The sequence below is a fragment of the Crotalus tigris genome, unplaced genomic scaffold (assembly GCF_016545835.1).
Source record: "Crotalus tigris isolate CLP2741 ecotype Arizona unplaced genomic scaffold, ASM1654583v1 scf7180000024461.2689607, whole genome shotgun sequence".
NCBI classification, from domain to species: Eukaryota; Metazoa; Chordata; class Lepidosauria; order Squamata; family Viperidae; genus Crotalus; species Crotalus tigris.
The window spans coordinates 2611946-2629165 of NW_024100631.1; the positions used below are offsets into that span (position 1 = coordinate 2611946).

Here is a 17220-nt window from a genome sequence, read left to right on the forward strand (position 1 = left end):
GTGTAACAACTCACTGCTCTTGAGCTAACCCACCATTTTTTGCATCCAGGACCTGGTAGGTTAAGAAATCGCCAAGCTTTTAAAATCTCCTGGGGGGGGGGGGTTGTGTGTTTTCTGGGCCAGTCACATGCCAGAAAGAGAGAGAGAGAGAGAGAGAGAGAGAGAGAGAACCGTGTTGTTACTTGTTCTCTGACCCCAGGCATGTAAACACAACCGCATTTTGGCAAGATGTTGAATATCCCTGATTATGTCAACATTCTGGGCGACTTGCCAGCTGGGAAGACCCTTGGCTTTATGCTTCGTTTGGCAAGGATCCCAGGTCTGCTGACACGAGGTGGCGGGTGAAAAGCAGTAAACTAACAGCGGGGGGGGGGGGGGAATAATAAAAGTGAGCCAGAGAGACAGGGGAGTTAGTCTAACCAAGCCTTTTTTTTTTTTTCATTCTAGTCTGGAATGGAATAGAATAGAATAGAATAGAATAGAATAGAATAGAATAGAATAGAATAGAAATAAGATTACAGAATAAAATGGAGTGGAGTGGAGAGGAGAGTGGAGTGGAATAGAATAGAATAGAATAGAATAGAATAGAATAGAATAGAATAGAATAGAATAGAATAGAATAGAACAGAATAGAAATAAGATTACAGAATAAAATGGAAGGGAGGGGAGTGGAGTGGAGTAGAATAGAGTAGAGTAGAGTAGAGTAGAGTAAAATAGAAACAATAGAATAGAATAGAATAGAATAGAATAGAATAGAATAGAATAGAATAGAATAGAAATAAGATTACAGAATAAAATGGGAGTGGAGTGGAGCGGAACAGAACGGAACGGAACAGAACAGAACAGAATAGAATAACATAATGGAATGGAATAGACTAGACTAGGCTAGAATAGAATAGAAATAAGATTACAGAATAAAATGGAAGGGAAGGGAAGAGAAGGTATTCTTTATTGGCCATGTGCGATTGGGCACACAAGGAATTTGCCTCTGGTGCAAGCCGTGTGCTTATCAGCAGCAAGCAGCAGCTACTACCAATAGCTACTTCATTGCTCTAAAGGAGACCTTAAAGACTGGATGTGTGTTGTTCTTCTGATTCCCTAGAGGTGCAGTCAGCGTTAGTATAATATCCCCCTATCAGTCCCGCAGGTCTGGAAAAACTCCAGGACACCCCATTATCTTTCAGGGATGCCCTAAATAGGAAGAAAATTCACAAGGGACATTTTTTAAAAAAAAGCATCTTTCAGCAAAAAGTGTACAGTCCCAGATTTCATGGACTGTAATTATATTCTGAATGTCAAGTTGGAGTAGCGTTGTTAAATTTTAAGAAAAAGAAAGGAAAGAACAAAGGAAAAGACAGGAAGGGAGGGAGGGAGGGAGGGAAAGACAGAGAAAGGGAGGAAAGAAGACAGGAAGGAAGGAAGGAAGGAAGGAAGGAAGGAAGGAAGGAAGGAAGGAAGGAAGGAAGGAAGGAAGGAAGGAAGGAAGAGGAGGAGGCAAAGAAAGGAGGCAATGTCTCCATTTCGTTGTATGTCCCTTTTTTTTTAACCCTGTTCGGACACATATACACATATACTCCCTTGGCTGGAGCTTCATCCCAACCAGAAAGTGTGACAGTTCAGGTTATACTGGCTGATGCTTGAAATAAGGCAGAAATTGTTTAGATCTGTTGTTTTTCCCCTGGAATTCACTATGGCAACTATTAATTGAATGGTCACCTTCTTTAGATTCCCAACAGGCATATGTCATCTTTGACCTGAGTATTATAGCCCAGACATCATTATTTCCTGGTTTGCTTTGTAAATGTCTGCGACTTACTTCCAAATTGCTCCAGGTAGCTTGCAAAAAAAAAAAATCTGTGGGGCTTAGTTAGAGAGGGACACGTTCTTCCTTAGGGAATGCCTCACCTCTATTGTATGCATTCTTGTTCCTGATTCTCGGATTCCTTCCACAGATACGCCTCTCTCTTTCCAACTCTAAGGACACAGAAAATGGTTGAATTTCCTCAGGTGCACAGTCTCAAACGGGAACATTAGACCGTGCCAAAGATTCAACAAAATACATTTTGAAAAAGCAATCCCCATAAACAGAATTGGGATGAAATAGTTAAAACAGTTTCATCCCACGGTTAAGGCTAGAAACCGGGAGATTGTGAATTCTAGTTCCATCCTAGACACAAAACCCAGCTGGATGACTTTGGGCTGGTTATCGGGAGACTGGGAGTTCCAGTCCCGCTTTTAGGCATGTAACCTGACTGGGTGACTATGGGCAATCATCCAGGGGACTGGGAATTCTTGTCCCACTTTAAGCATGAAAGCTGGCTGGGTGAGAATGGGCCAATCACCAGGAGCAAGTGAGTTCTAGTTCCACTTTAAGCATGAATACCAGCTAGGTGACTTTGGGCCATTGGTCAGGAGACTGTGAGGTCTCGTCCTGCCTTAGGTAAGAAAGCAAGATGGGTGACTTAAGGCCAATCAGCAGGAGGCAGTGAGTTCTAGTTCCACCTTAGCCATGAATGCTGGCTAAGTGACTTTGGGCCATTCACCAGTCAGTGTTGGTGTTCCTTTGTTTATGACAGCGGTTCTCAACCTATGGGCCACAACCCCATTTGGGGTCGATCAACCATTTCACAGGGGTCGCCAAGCAAGGCTGTCCGCCATTTTTTTTCCCTTTTCCGGTGGGTGCCTTACCGCTCTTGGGCTGGGCCAGTTGGCGGCCCAGCCGGTGGTCAGCCTGCTCCGTCTCTGCCGCTTGCCAGCTACGCTTCGGCCAGCGCAGGGGGTGGCACCACGCATGCGCGGCGCTTCCGGGCAGGGAAAGTCCTCGACTTACGACTGGTTGGGTAGTCCTCGACTTACAATCGGTTTAGTCCTCGACTTACGATCGGTTTAGTCCTTGACTTACAACCGGTTGGGGGGTCGCAGCATTAAAAAGGTTGAGAACCACTGGTTTATGAGGAACAGAAGAACACTCAACAAAGGAACGTCAACAGTGACATCCCCTAAATTCCGCTGAAGATGTTACCTAGCCTGGTAACGAAACGTTCGGAAACCAATCCACAAGCTCAGAGAACAGACCCTCCACCCTTCTATGCCTGGGAGCTACCCAACCATCATCCCTCAAGTCCCTATCTTCTCCAGCTGGGCCAGATGTTCTGCTCTTTTGATGCTCTTTTGTAGACTTCAGAGGGCTTCAGAAAAAGAGGGAGCAACTTAGGGACAGGAAGAAAGTCATCCCAACGACGACAACAACGTGCCATTTATTATCTGATACCCTGCACTCGGGGATGACCTGATTTGATGCAACGCAAATCCTTTGGAGCAAGCTCACAAGTGATTCACACGGGAATGTGCCTTGGATTGCACGCACCCGACTTCTCAGCTGTTGCATATCTCCGTCTGCTTTTACCTGCCCAGCGTGGGAAGCTGACAGCGGAGATCATCACATATTTCAGCCTCTCCTTCTGAAGGTAAACACCAACCGGAGAAGGAAGCAGAAGGTGCTCATGGCATAAAATGACATCGCGTGCGGAGCTGAGACGCAGCTTTTGCACCCATTTGGCTCCGTCTGGGAGGCAGAGAAAGGAGGAAGCGTTCCTATATACGAGGAGACCTCCGCCATTCATTTAGCGGTGGTTCCAAAGTTAGAACTGCACTGAGAAAAGTGACTTAAGAGGGTTTACGCACTTAGGAGCGTCTTCCTGGTCAAGCACACAAAGTCACGTTTTCGGTGGGATGGGCTTAAGCCCCGGGTTTTCCGTTGCGATGCGAAACGTTCCTGGGGTGAAGTTTATCCCGCTTTACGACCTTTCTTGCCCCCGTTGTGAAGCGGATCCCTGCCGACGTTAAACGAGTCAGGCGGTTGCTAAGTGAATTGGGCTTCGCTTGTCAGAAGGTGGCACCTACCGCCCTCAGCGTGAGCCCGTTTGCCAAAAGCGTCTGCATTTTTGAATCTGCGACAGTCGTGAAGTCCCCTTTCCCCCCCCCCGGTGCCGTTGTAACTTCGAACGGTCGCTAAATGAACGTTCGCCAGGTCAAGGACTATTTGTACCTGTATGAAGGGTTCAAGGTGCAGGATGTCCAACTTTTAGGTCCATCTCCTTCTGCTTCCCGGACTTTTTTTTTTTTTCTTTCCCCCCCCTCCTGCCAGACGTGGGCTGTTCGCAGAAGGAGCCTCCAGCTGAATTATTTACGGTCCTCGCCCCTCCAGGAGCTGCAGGAAGCTGGCAAGCGAAACCCACCCGAGACCTTTGCCTGGGAGAATGCAGAGGAGAGGAAATGGAGGAGAGGATGTTTAATTAATTGCAACCTCTCCAAATCCCAATCTCAGCCCCCCCCCCCACCGTTTCCTCCCCCCCCCACCGCTGCTGCCTCTCGGCCAAATAAACAGCTTCCAGCAAAACCTTTGGGGAGGACCAATTTTGGTGATCACCATGGTACCAACTCAAGATGAGCTGAAGCCCCGTCTTAATGAAGTTGCCTCTTCCACACACACACCTCCCTGGGCCTCTGCAAATGATGCTCAGGCCCACGTGATGCTCCCCACTGGGAAATGCTATTTTTTCCCTCTCTCTCTCTCTGTGTTTACCCTGGCATATAATTATCCTAGGGATGCCATTAGACAACGTTCCCACTGTGCCAGGTCTTGCCTGGATGGGTTTTTTTTTTTTGGTTGGGAAGCTTTCCAAATTGGGCTTCTTGTTTTCTCTTTCGTTTTGTTTTCTCTGTGCTTTCTTTTCTCCTTCCTTCCTTCCTCCCTTCCTCCCTCCCTCCTTTTCTTTGCCCGTAAGCTGGCTAATAAAATTAACAAGCGCAGGGCCCATCGCTGGAGCGATGAATGGCTCTCCGTTGCTGCTTGCGCGCCCCCCCCAGGTGTCCTAATTAATGGAAGTGTTTAAAGGAAAACAAGCAAACAAAACCCTCGCAGATTAAGAGGTTGTGCTAAGCTCAACCGCAAAATCCAGGTTCCCCCCCCCCTTCCCTTTGACGGCAAGCGCTGGCCGTCACCCATCATGCAGTCCCTGGCATACGGGCCCAGTAAGTGTGGTCCTCGGCTTACAACCATTTGTTTAGTGACTATTTCAAGTTACAATGGTTTTCCTTTCCTCTTTCCCTTCCCTTCCCTTTCATTCTTCCACTCTCCTTTCCTTTCTCTATTTCCTTTCCTTTCTCTATTCCCTTTCACTTTCCATTTCTCTTTTCTTTTCTCTATTCTCTCCCTTTCCTGAAGGAATAAAATCTAAATAGAAAGAAAAATCCTTTTTCTTTCCTTTCCTTTCCTCTCTCCGCCCTCCCTCTTCCTCTCTCTTCCTCCGTCTTCCTCTCTCTCTCTATCTTTCTTTCTTTCTTCCTTTCCTCCCTCCTTGCCTCTTCCTCTCTTCCTCTCTTCCTCCGTCTTCCTTTCTTTCTCTCTCTCTTTCTTTCCTTTTCTTCCCCTTCTCTTCTCTATTTCCCTCCCTCCACTCCCATTTCCTCTCCTCTCCTCAGCATCCCTTAGGAGATGCTTCCCACGCCCCTTTTCTTTCTGTGGGCTGAGATGTCTCTTATCAGATGACTGCTTTGGCTGGGGCTCTTTCTCCTCCTTGCACCTCAAGGACATTCCCACCGACCATTCCACTGGATGACTGACAAGTGGCACCATGCTGACCCCTCCCTCCCTCCCTCCCTCCCAAAGCTGCAGTCAATTTGCCATTCGGACAGGCTTTGGCAAACTCAAACCGCCCGCCAAACTGCTTCGTCTAACTGGAAACGGAGCATTACCCCTACTCAACTTAGCACAGAGATGATTTGTCACGTTAAGCCAGCTCAGCATCTGGGTCTGGGGTGTGCGTGCATGCGTGTGTGTGTGGGGGGGGGGACACAGGGGTGGGTGGATGGAGGGAAATGCCTGGAGCTCTTGAAGCTGTTTCCAATCCCTTCCAATTTCCCAAGTTAAAGCAGAGCCAAGTTGTGTCTCATTCTGAAGCTTCGACTTCTCCCACCCCTCCTCATAAATCTCTCCCCCCACCCCCAGCCCCAGCCCCAGGCTTTAGTCCCGGCATGCTCCAACGTATGTCTGGAATCATTACAGCAAGCCAGAAGCAAGTTCATTCAAAGTTCTCCACAGCAGATCGGCCGCCTTGTGCAATCAAGATGGACAAGAATGTCATTGCTTGGTTTAGTCAACTGAGTGGGTGGGTGGGTGAGTGGGTGCTTCCTCCTGGAGTGGGAGTAGAGGCTCTCACCTACCACCCTCCTCAGCTGACCCTAGATTGCCATCTGGGGAAAATCAGCCAGAGTTCTCGGCGGCTTTTAGTACCAAAAGGGTGTCCTAGGCACCAAAAACTTGGCATCTGCCCCATTTGCATCCTGATTTGCAAAACCAGATATTGCGTTTGGCGAGAAAAAAGCCAGAGCTTTCCAGAAGGAGACTGAGGGGGCCCCCTCTCCCAACAGTCTGAGCAGACATGGTTTAGGAATGACAGAGGATAGATGGACATGGTAGTCCAACAATCTCCAGACTGTGGGGTCCTTGGTGTTCTCTGAGCTTGTTTTGTTGCGGACGTTTCATTACTCAACTAGGTAACTTCATTACCTAGTTGAGTGTGGTTTGTGAAGAGGAGGAGGAAGGAGGGAGGAAGAAGAAGAGAAGGGAGGAGAAGGAGGGGAACGTGGGGTCCTTGATGCTCTGTGACCTTGGCTGTGTTCTGGCAGACGTTTCATAGCTCAGAAGATGCTAAGTTTCAAACCAGATTCCCTCAGAAGGTGCTACGTCTCAAACAAGGTTGCTTCAGAAGACGCTACGTTTCAAACAAGGTTCACCTTCACTGGAAGTGCTAAAACATAAGCCTGAGGTCCATCTGTCCGGGATGTTGTATATCTGGATAGCTGCATCAGCATAGATGGTCTCCGAAGAGCCTTCCCACCCTTTTCTTCTCCAATTCCACGCTTGGTGCCTTGAATTGTTCAGGAGAAGGCTAGACAAAGATTAGGAATGAAGAAACACCGGATGCAAGGAAGCGAGATGCTCCCTTCACATTGACTCATGTTCAGGCACATTTTGTGGGGTTTTCATTCGCTCATCCTGCCTAGGGCTCTGAGCTGCAAAAGGACCTCTCCGTGGCCTCCCCCCCCACCTTTTCTCCTTTTCTTCCAAGGATCCCGTTGCCAAATGACTCTGGGCAAACCTCCCACTTCTTCCATGTCTGCTTCATCCATTTCCAACGTTCGTGGTAGCATCAAAGGCCGGATTGATGGCGAGAACAGAACTGGAGCGAAAGGGATTCGGAGAGCGAGGCCCGTATGTTTTCGGCTGGCCGTTTGAAAGGGGAGAAGGGGAGCAGGGGAACCGGCTGGGAAAAGCTGGCGGAAGGCTGCGCTATCGCCTTCGGCCATTTGGGAAACATTTGGGAGCATGCTGGAAAGGGAAATAAGAGCAACTGGGGCAGGAACCAAGAGAGAGCCAAGCTAGAACTATCGCCGGCGTTTTCTGGTTGATCAACCAGACTGAATATGGACCTTACTTCTCAGTAACCAAGAGTAGAATTGAACTGATATATCTTATCCTGTTTCTCCTCGTTTGGCAGTGTCAACTTGAGGACAACCTGTGTAAGGCTTTAGAACATAGAATCATAGGGCTGAAAAGGGACCTTGGAGGGCATCTAATCCAACCCCCTGCTCAAGCAGGAGAGTCTATTCCATTCGATTATGTTATTCTGTTCTTTTCTATTCTAATTCTATTCCATTCCATCTCTATTCTATTCTAAATTCTATTCTATTCTAAATTCTATTCTATTCCATCCCATCTCTATTCTATTCTAAATTCTATTCTATTCTAAATTCTATTATATTCCATCCCATCTCTATTCTATTCTATTCTATTCTATTCCATTCCATCTCTATTCTATTCTAAATTCTATTCTATTCTAAATTCTATTCTATTCCATCCCATCTCTATTCTATTCTATTCCATTCCATCTCTATTCTATTCTAAATTCTATTCTATTCCATCCCATCTCTATTCTATTCTATTCTATTCCATTCCATCTCTATTCTATTCTAAATTCTATTCTATTCCATCCCATCTCTATTCTATTCTATTCCATTCCATCTCTATTCTATTCTAAATTCTATTCTATTCTAAATTCTATTCTATTCCATCCCATCTCTATTCTATTCTATTCCATTCCATCTCTATTCTATTCTAAATTCTATTCTATTCCATCCCATCTCTATTCTATTCTATTCTATTCCATTCCATCTCTATTCTATTCTAAATTCTATTCTATTTTATTCTATTCCATCTCTATTATATTCTAAATTCTATTCTATTCCATTCCATCTCTATTCTATTCTGTTCTATTCCATTCCATCTCTATTCTATTCTATTCCATCTCTACTCTATTCTATTCTATTCTATTCTATTCTATTCTATTCTATTCTATTCTATTCTATTCTATTCTTATTTGAATCCCACCCCTAAGACCTGGAGAACATGCCCATCAGGAAAACCAATCTGATGTGTTGGGGACTTTTTGCCTTTCTGCATCAGTTTCTCTGAAGGATGAACAAGGTTCTCTCAGGAGAGGCTAAGTCTCAAACAAGGGTTCCTCAGAAGGTGTTCCAGGGTGATGAAAACTTCAGGGAAACTTAGAGGCAGCCTAACACAGGGTTGAACCCTGCAGTGTTTACACACTTATTTCGAATCCTTACCTTCAATTTGTTGCACACTGCCCTCTGCTGGCAATGCTAGGTCACTGCATCATAACTTAGTGAAGTTTAGACTTTGTTGACGGTAATAAAGCTTTTTCTCAGCTATTGATAGGTTTTCTTCTTTTCCATCACAAAGAAATTGCTCTTTTTTGGGTGTGTGCATCTTGGAAAGCAACACATTCAGCTGCTGCTTGCTAGGGATCAGTAGTCCTCGGCTTCCAATTATTCGTTTAGTGACCGCTGGGCTGAAAAAAGGGACCAGAGCCATTTCAGCATCCTCACAGCCATTTGGGTCAAAATCCGGGTGCTTGGCAACCACCAATGGTTGCAGCATCCCGGAGTCATGTGATCTAAGGCAAGATTCTCTTAATGACCGCATTGTTCAGCTAATGACAGTGATTCACGTAACAACCATCGGGTGTGATTCATTTGACCGCTTTGCTTAGCAACGAAAAGTCCGGAATCGGTCACAGTTGGGAGTCAAAGATCAGCTGTATAATTTGATACCCACTCAACAATCAACAGCTGCGTGCAAACATGATCTTGATTCTGAACTAGGGTTGAAATGTGGCACGGCACACGCACGCACGCACGCACAACCTTCTGGCTTCTTTCTCATTCCCAAGTTTTCAAGTGAGCTATGACAAATGTAGAAAGGGCTGAATTTCTAAAGCTGGGGGGATCTCTTTGAAGTTGGAAACTCTTCCCAAAGCTTTGCAACAATGGCCCACTTTCAAGATCAAGAAGTGATCCACTGATTTGACACAACTCTGCTTAGGATTGTTTCGCACACTTCCGTGACTTGCACACGCAACTAAAAAAATAATAAAATCCGCCATTCTTCCTTCGGCCTTCTTCACGGTCTTTCGAAAGTAAGAGGGCTTCCTAAGCAACGGCCAGCGGGACGCAATGGAGCAAAATAACACATAGATCAAAACCCCAGATTTAGTTCTGATCATTTTTGATTCTTTAGAGGCCCAGAGAAACTCAACTTTCCCCTATATATTTGTCGCTGGAAGAAAGGACAGCCGAGAATAGACTGCCTCCTGCTATTATCTTATCTTAAAACAGGCTACCTCGTTGCACTTTGAGCTGACTGTTATCCCAAATAGAATCAGCCGTGACCAGGAGATAGAAAATTCAAGCGATTTGTTTTGTTTGTTCCTCTGCTGGTTTTCAGAGGTCTTTGGAGAGTTTGAGTGAACAACAGCCACATCATTAGGGCTGTGCACTTCTCTGGACCGGATTCCAGCAAGTTGCTTCACTGGAATCGTAATTCCAGTGCAAACGTAGCCCCGGTCTGTAATTCTTGAAAGCAACCGTGTCTTTTCCAGGATCACAGGGCAGTGGCAGGGGGTTTCCAGAAAAAAGAGGTGGCTGTTTTAAAGAATTGCGGGGAATGCAACTTCCTCTCTGAAGCATCTTTCTGGAATCAAATTGGAAAGGTGACATAGCTGACTCACAACTCCCTCTTTCACGCACACCGATAAATTAGCCTGTAGGAAAACCCAGCGAGGCTGTGCAAAATTCTTGCCAACATTGGGAAGGAATGAGAATATATATATTTATATAGATATTTTATAAAACAACTGCTGGACCTAAAAATTGAGGACTGAGCTTGAGTAATGGCACAAGGAAGACATGAATTTTGAAAGGTTTTTCCATTTGGACTCTGAAAAGACCTACAAGCTCTCTTCCATTGCCAAATGCTCTTTTGGTGTGATGGACTTCCTCACTCCCTTTGCTGGTGAGCATCGCAAGATCTTGGTGCCAGATTTTCTTCGTACAGAAGGTCAAGCTTGACCCTCACAGGCCACGATGGGTGGAGCTACCAGAAATGGCATCTCTTTTCATCACAACAGACCTTGATTGAATCCAGTTTAATCAATGATCGGCTGGACCTTTTAAATTCCACCAATTGTACTGTAGTTTTGTTAAGGCCATCACAGCTTCCTCTGGACTGAAACTGGGTGATAAATCTGATGGGAAGAGTTCCCAGAAATTGACTGCCGTTAGGAAAACTTCTTTAGCCGTTCAATGAAGCGTTGTATTTCTCAACAGGGATTCTCCTTCCGAGACAGCTTTGCAAAACGACACGGGGTTCTTGGCTCGGCCCCCAACCTGCCATTTTGCATCTAGCTCCTCCCACATGCTGTTATTTTACATAAATTGCTGTTTAATAAAGGATAGCATTGGGGGTTAAGGCGTGGAGGGGGAAAAAAAGGCGATCCTTCCATCTGCCCACTTTGGGAAATAACCAGAATAAAATGGAATGTCTGATTAAAACTTCTGACATAATCTCCTTTGTAGAATTTATTGGTGAGAATTAGGATTTGGAAACACCTATAAATAATCCTTTCCACTACCTCTGGCAATGTCTTCAGGCACCGATTGGAGTTTTCCTGGAGGTTTATAGGGGTGATTGGTTTTAAGAGTTTAAAAAATAATCTGGTGCAGAAAATATCCTAAGACCTTTATTCTGTTGTTGTTTTTTTTTAAGATTAAATATAATCTCTCTTCAGTAGAGCATCTCTCTTTAAAACCGCACGAAGAGGGGTAGGCGCGATACATTCTTCCTCAAAATAAGAAATACTGACCACGGAGCAAGGAGATTTACAGTGCAAAATATAAGCTATTCAACCCACAAGTGCAAAAATGATTATCCTTACAATTTCTACAGCATAGGCCAGAGCAATCTTTCTTCAACTGCTCTCTGCACTATAATTCTAGAGCGCCTGGTTTGCCCCCGATTCTCTAGATCAGAATCATAAAAGATTCTTGCCTGGAGACAAGGGCGCCCTATCTTTGCTTGACACCTGTCAAAAGATTTCGAATTTGCCCGCTCTTCAGAAGTGCGACAGGATTTTCGGAGTCTACGACGACTAATTTTTAGATCACGGATACACCCAGAAGGATCCCAGCAAAGACAAAAGGCAGGAGCTAAGGGGTTGGTTGATTGTTGCCATCAGGGACACCCAGGTTGGCATGCAAACGTGCGCGCGCACACACACACACACACACAGAGGGCTGTTTCGAGGGCAGGAGACAGCAATCTCAGAAATTCACATTTTCAGGCTGGGAGGTGGTGGTGTTTCTCCCCCCGTTTTAGTACGGAATATCATTTTGGTAGTACTGGATCATATCATAGGTCTTGCTCCTAAAAAACAGAAGAAGAAGAAGGAAAGAGGGAAAAAAATTAGGCTTTTTCAGAGATGTATCTCTTGGGATTTAATTTGGTTTCTTCAGGGACTCAAGAAACAGACAAGCTTTGTAGTCAGATGCTGGTCTGGGTGAAAGTTTGCTGTGGCAAAGAGTCACGGATTGATTAGAAATATACTGTAGGAGACAGCCAGGCCCGAGGGAGGGGGTCAAGCATGTTATCAGCCTTGAATCCCTTCGCTCCCACAAGAGATTTAAGTCCTGCCTACCTTGAATTCTCTATATAATAGTAATAATAATAAAGTTGGAAGGGACCTTGGAGGTCATCTAGTCCAACCCCCTGCTCAGGCAGGAAATCCTATACCATTTCAGACAAATGGCTGTCCAGTCTCTTCTTAAAAAACTCCAGTGTTGGAGCATTCACTGCTTCTGGAGGCAGATTGTTCCACTGGTTAATTGTTGTAACTGTCAGGAAGTTTCTCCTTAGTTCTAGGTTGCTTCTCTCCTTGATTAGTTTCCATCCGTTGCTTCTTGTCCTGCTTTCAGGCGCTTTGGAGAATAGCTTGACTCCCTCTTCTTTGGAACAGCCCCTGAGATACTGGAAGACTGCTATCGTGTCCCCCCTCGTCCTTCGCTTCATTAAACTAGACCTACCCAATTCAAGCAACCGTTCCTGATATGTTTTAGCCTCCAGACCTCTAATCATCTCTGTTGCTCTTCTCTGCACTCTTTCTAGAGTCTCAACCTCTTTTTTACATCGTGGTGACCAAAACTGGATGCAGTACTCCAAGTGTGGCCTTACCAAGCCCTTGTAAAGTGGTATTCCATTGACTCTTCTCTACTGCCAGTTTGCCTTCACCATGAATAGCACAAATTTTTGAAGAGAGCTAGCACAAAATAAAGCTGCACACATCTGAACAACCTTGCTTCCTGCTCTCTTGCGCCTGATAGGAAAGGTAGCTCTTAACCACTTCTTTCCAAATGGTCACTAAACAAACTGCTGTGTTCGTTTAGTGACCATTCGAATGTACAGCGGCACTGAAAAAAAGGGACCGATGATCACTTTTCGCACTTTAACGACCGCTGCAGCATCCCCAGGGTCACGTGATCAAAATTCAGACACTCGGCAACCGACACGCCTTTATGACGGTTGTAGCGTCCTGGGAGAGGGGGGGTGTCAGGTGTTCTCTCCTTTTGCGACCTTCCGACAAGCAAAGTTGACGGGAGAGTCAGATTCACTTAAAAACTCTAAAAGGGGGCAAAAGTCAGCTAACAGCTGTCTCGCTTCGCAACGGAAATTGTGGTCGTAAGAGGAGGACTACCGGTACTCGCGCACTGAGGTGGGTCTCGTGGGGTAAATTGGACGGGCCTCGCATCCAGATGATCTAAACCTACTTGTCGTAGAGCTACCTTGACAGAATCTTGTCGGTCTGAAGAGACAATTCTCCTTGCCTCTCCTTTGTTGCTGTGCCAACGATGGGACAGTAGAGAAGAAGCAGGCTTACCTGTTGCTGAGGAAGCAATTCTGAATGACCTTCATGATGAAGTTTGCAGCTTCTCGCTCCGTCATGTTGGGGCTGAACCTGTTCCTGTTTAAGAAAACAGAAGGAGGAGGAGGAGGAGGAGGAGGAGGAGGAGGAGGAGGAGATCAAAAGACTGTTCTGCAGATGTCTTGACTTTGCCACATTTCCCCACAAGCCTGTGGCCAACTGTGGTGGCAGATCTTTTTGCAAAGACTCTTTTAAGTTGGCGGGGTGTAATATGAAAATCTAACCCTCCCCGTTCTTATCAAGTTATAATGGTTAATACAATTATATGAGTGTTTCGCAACCTTAGCCATTTAAGAGGTCCGGACTTTAACTCCCAGAATTCCTTTGCTTAGCTTAAATAACAGCCACACCTCATTTCTGCTCTTGGCCAATCGGGGCAGCCCACTTACTTCAAGAGTTTGATGGTCTGTCCCCGAAAACAGGGCAATCCTGTGTCTAACATCAACGTAACCAAAGAAACAACTGCATCCATGTACGGCCTGCAAGGAGAGAAAGAGAAGGCTTAGCGGGTCTCCTCCATCAGCAGGAGGATGTTTATATATTTGGGATATGATGAGACCATCAGAGAAGACGTAGACACACAACCCCCATCATTTTATACAAAGCTTGTACAGGGGCATGGCAATGGCCTCATAACTGGATGTCCAGATGAATAAGCGAAGTCTATATTTGATTTTACACGTCACCACAGCAGCGAGAATACTCTTTGCGCAATATTGGAAGAATGAAAGACTACCACTAGTGGAAGAAATAATCAGAAAAATATTGGAATGCGCAACTTCATTATTATTATTATTATTACTACTACTCCTATTATTATTAAGAGAGTTTTGGGAAAAAAGGGGCTCAAGGCAAAAATCCAAGGCAAGAGAACCCAAGCTGAAGAAGAAGCCTCCTTACCTGACTGCCAGGTAGCCCCTGACACACATCTCCATGAACCACCTGAAGGGCGTGGCTTCCATCTTGCCACCCATGATCATGACCATCTCATCCGTCAGCTTGATGTCCGGCTCCCAACCCAGGTTTCCACCAGGAGAACTTTCGAACATGAATCCAAAATCTGACAAGGAGGAGGAAGAGGAGAACGTTGACCTGTTTTTAATCTAGATCTCTGAGATCCAATCGTCACTGCTTGAAAGATAAAGATCACTCTTTTGAGGACAGCAAAGACCACGTTCTGGAGGGAAATGACCACTGAGTTGAAAGAGGCCACCTCTGTGAAAACTGGACAGCCCTCTCTCAACGGAGGGGAAGGGGTACGACACACCACCTCTCTCCTGGGTACCACACAATCCTTTCAGCGGTCCCAAGAAGGTTCCTCCACCAATTGCATCCTGACTTGGGTGACCGTGAGGGCAGAGATAAACCTCCAAGTGGCCTTAACTAACTCTCAGAAAGAGTACTAACAACCAGATAACTGCAAGGGATATAAATCCTTCCATTCCCCACCATTCAGTCAGAACGGAAGAAGCTTCTTGGATGAGAAGTGAAACTTTTCGAGGAAAAAAACACTCAGAAAAGTCCTTTTGAAAAAGCAGCCTTTGGCGCAACCATGACTGAGAACTCCACAGACAATCAAAGAGTGGACTTTGAGGAGCTGGCCCAAAAGGCAGAGCCCTTAGAACTGGGCCACAGTTCTGTTGTCCCAGGAGATGGTCCATCCCAAGTGCAAAGCCACCTTCTGCCCGTTGAAGGACAATGTCCTTCTGGAGAAGACACGCTTCCTCCAGATGAAAGGCCGATCCCACAAAACGAAACAAAAACTCCCCAAGGATAAACTAACCAATATGAATGATATGTCCCTGTTTGTCCAGCATGATGTTGCCATTGTGTCTGTCTTTAATTTGCAAGAGGAACAGCAGAAGACTATAAGCAGCCATGCTGCGGATAAAGTTGTAGCGGGCCTGCAAGGGTGAGATGACATTGGCAATTATTGAGAAAGAAGGGAGGGTTTGCATCACGGGCCCTCAGTAGGCCAAAATTGAACATCTACAACAAGAGCATTTTCATAAGGGGGAGAGGAAGGACTGAAGGCAAATGACTAATTTTCAGGAGAGGACTAAAGGAATCTAATTGTGTCGCTTGGTAGACTTTGAGTTGACTTCATTCCTAACGATACCCAATTTTTGTGCTTGGCATCACTAGACTATTGACTGTCAAGAAACGCTCAACCTGCTCATTATTGTACAGCAAATGGAGACGAGGATGGCATTTTTCTAGTTCTTCATTAGCGGCTTATCAATAAAAAGCTTTCCTCCAATTCTCTTCGGAGTCAAATCAAGGGACCCTTAGAGAGAGTTTGGAAAGACACACACACTGAAAGACAATCCCCACTTCCTTGTAGCACTGATGATGTTACCTAGTTGGGTCATGGAATGCCTGCAAGAAAACAACTAAGCTCAGAGAGTACTAAGGACCTCACAGTTCTCCTTCCCTCTTTTCCTCCTCCGCCCCTCCTCCTTTCCACCTTCTCCTCCTCCTCCCCTTCTCTTTTTCTCCATGATCCCCACTCCCTTCTAGCACTGATGATGTTACCTAGCTGGGTCATGGAACGCCTGCAAGAAAACAACCAAGCTCAGAGAGTACTAAGAACCTCATAGTTCTCCTTCCCTCTCTTCCTCCTCCGCCCCTCCTCCTTTCCACCTTCTCCTCCTTCTCTTTTTCTCCATGATCCCCACTCCCTTCTAGCACTGATGATGTTACCTAGCTGGGTCATGAAACGTCTGCAAGAAAACCACCCAGCTCGGAGAGCACCAAGGACCCCACAGTTCAACCCTGAGCTACGTTCTCTTCGATCGGTAAGAGTCACCCGCAAACTACCTTCTGGAAGGCCAGGCTTGATTCGTCTCCGTACTGCCTGGTAAAGTAATCGTACATCCCAAAGTCGGTCTGCCTGCCCAGCTGATCTCGGGAAGTACAATCTGGAATGCATTCGATGACTCCACACTAAGAGAAAGAAGGTAAATGAGTGGACAGGAGCAGCCAGGCACAAAAACACCTGATTGGAGGCCCATATACTCAGCTGGAAATACAAAGACACTGGAAGTTTTCAAAAACAGACTGAACCATCCTTTTACTGGGATGGGATGACTCCTGTCTTGAGCAAGGGGGGGGGTTGGACTAGAAGACCTCTGAGGTCCCTCCCAGCTCTATGATTCTACATTTTTATCAGGGAGCTTTTGGGAATAAAAAAAAAAAAAAAGTCAAACGCAAGAGCGACGGAGAAATAGGAATGGCTGATGAATCACAGAACAGACCTTGTGGGTGCCAAACTGCCTTCCTTTTCTGACGTGACTTCCCTGTGAAGGGAGCCCGGAGTCAAGAAATGAGGACTGATAAAAGACTGGCCCTTCCAGAGACTCACCCCAGGAGCGGTGGCCACCACCCGGTAGGGAAAGACGTAGAGGTCAAGGCCCACCAGCTGAAATATGTTCTTGAAGAGATCGATGATCTGCAAGGCCAACATGTCCTGTCCAGCACCCAAAAAAAAACCAAAAAAAAACCAAAAACCCAGGATTGAAATGGGGGGGTTCAAATATTATGCACAATAGTGATTAATAAAGGAGAATATTTGCAGCTCAAGGTTGATATGAGGGGGGGTCTTTGGGCGCTCCTTGAGCTGGCTTGTTTTCTTGCAGATCTTTCTGGCACAGATGATGTTACCTAGCTTGGATCAAGAAACCAAGCAAGCCCTGAGAGCACTAAGGACCCCCCCCCCAGTCCTTCTTCCCTCCCTCCCTCCCCCCTTTCCATAAATTCCACTCCCTTCTAGCCCTGACAATGCTCAGAGAACAGCCAGGACCCTATAGTTCTTTCTTTCTCT

The 17220-nt window shown here is 45.9% G+C and overlaps 1 protein-coding gene across 2 annotated transcripts in view; it reads right to left on the reverse strand.

Annotated features, from left to right (window-relative positions):
* Positions 1-10990: 10990 nt before the first annotated feature.
* The window catches only part of PI4KA (phosphatidylinositol 4-kinase alpha), a 53874-nt gene continuing 47644 nt past the window's right edge, over positions 10991-17220 (reverse strand). For both annotated transcript variants that reach the window (XM_039332418.1, XM_039332417.1), the window contains exons 49-55: positions 16762-16866; positions 16218-16343; positions 15181-15301; positions 14298-14457; positions 13787-13876; positions 13353-13436; positions 10991-11845 (exon numbers count right to left, since the gene is read on the reverse strand). In XM_039332418.1, coding sequence (XP_039188352.1) covers positions 11794-11845; positions 13353-13436; positions 13787-13876; positions 14298-14457; positions 15181-15301; positions 16218-16343; positions 16762-16866 — 738 coding nt within the window. In that variant the 3' untranslated portion in view covers positions 10991-11793. The remainder of the gene's footprint in view (positions 11846-13352; positions 13437-13786; positions 13877-14297; positions 14458-15180; positions 15302-16217; positions 16344-16761; positions 16867-17220) is intronic.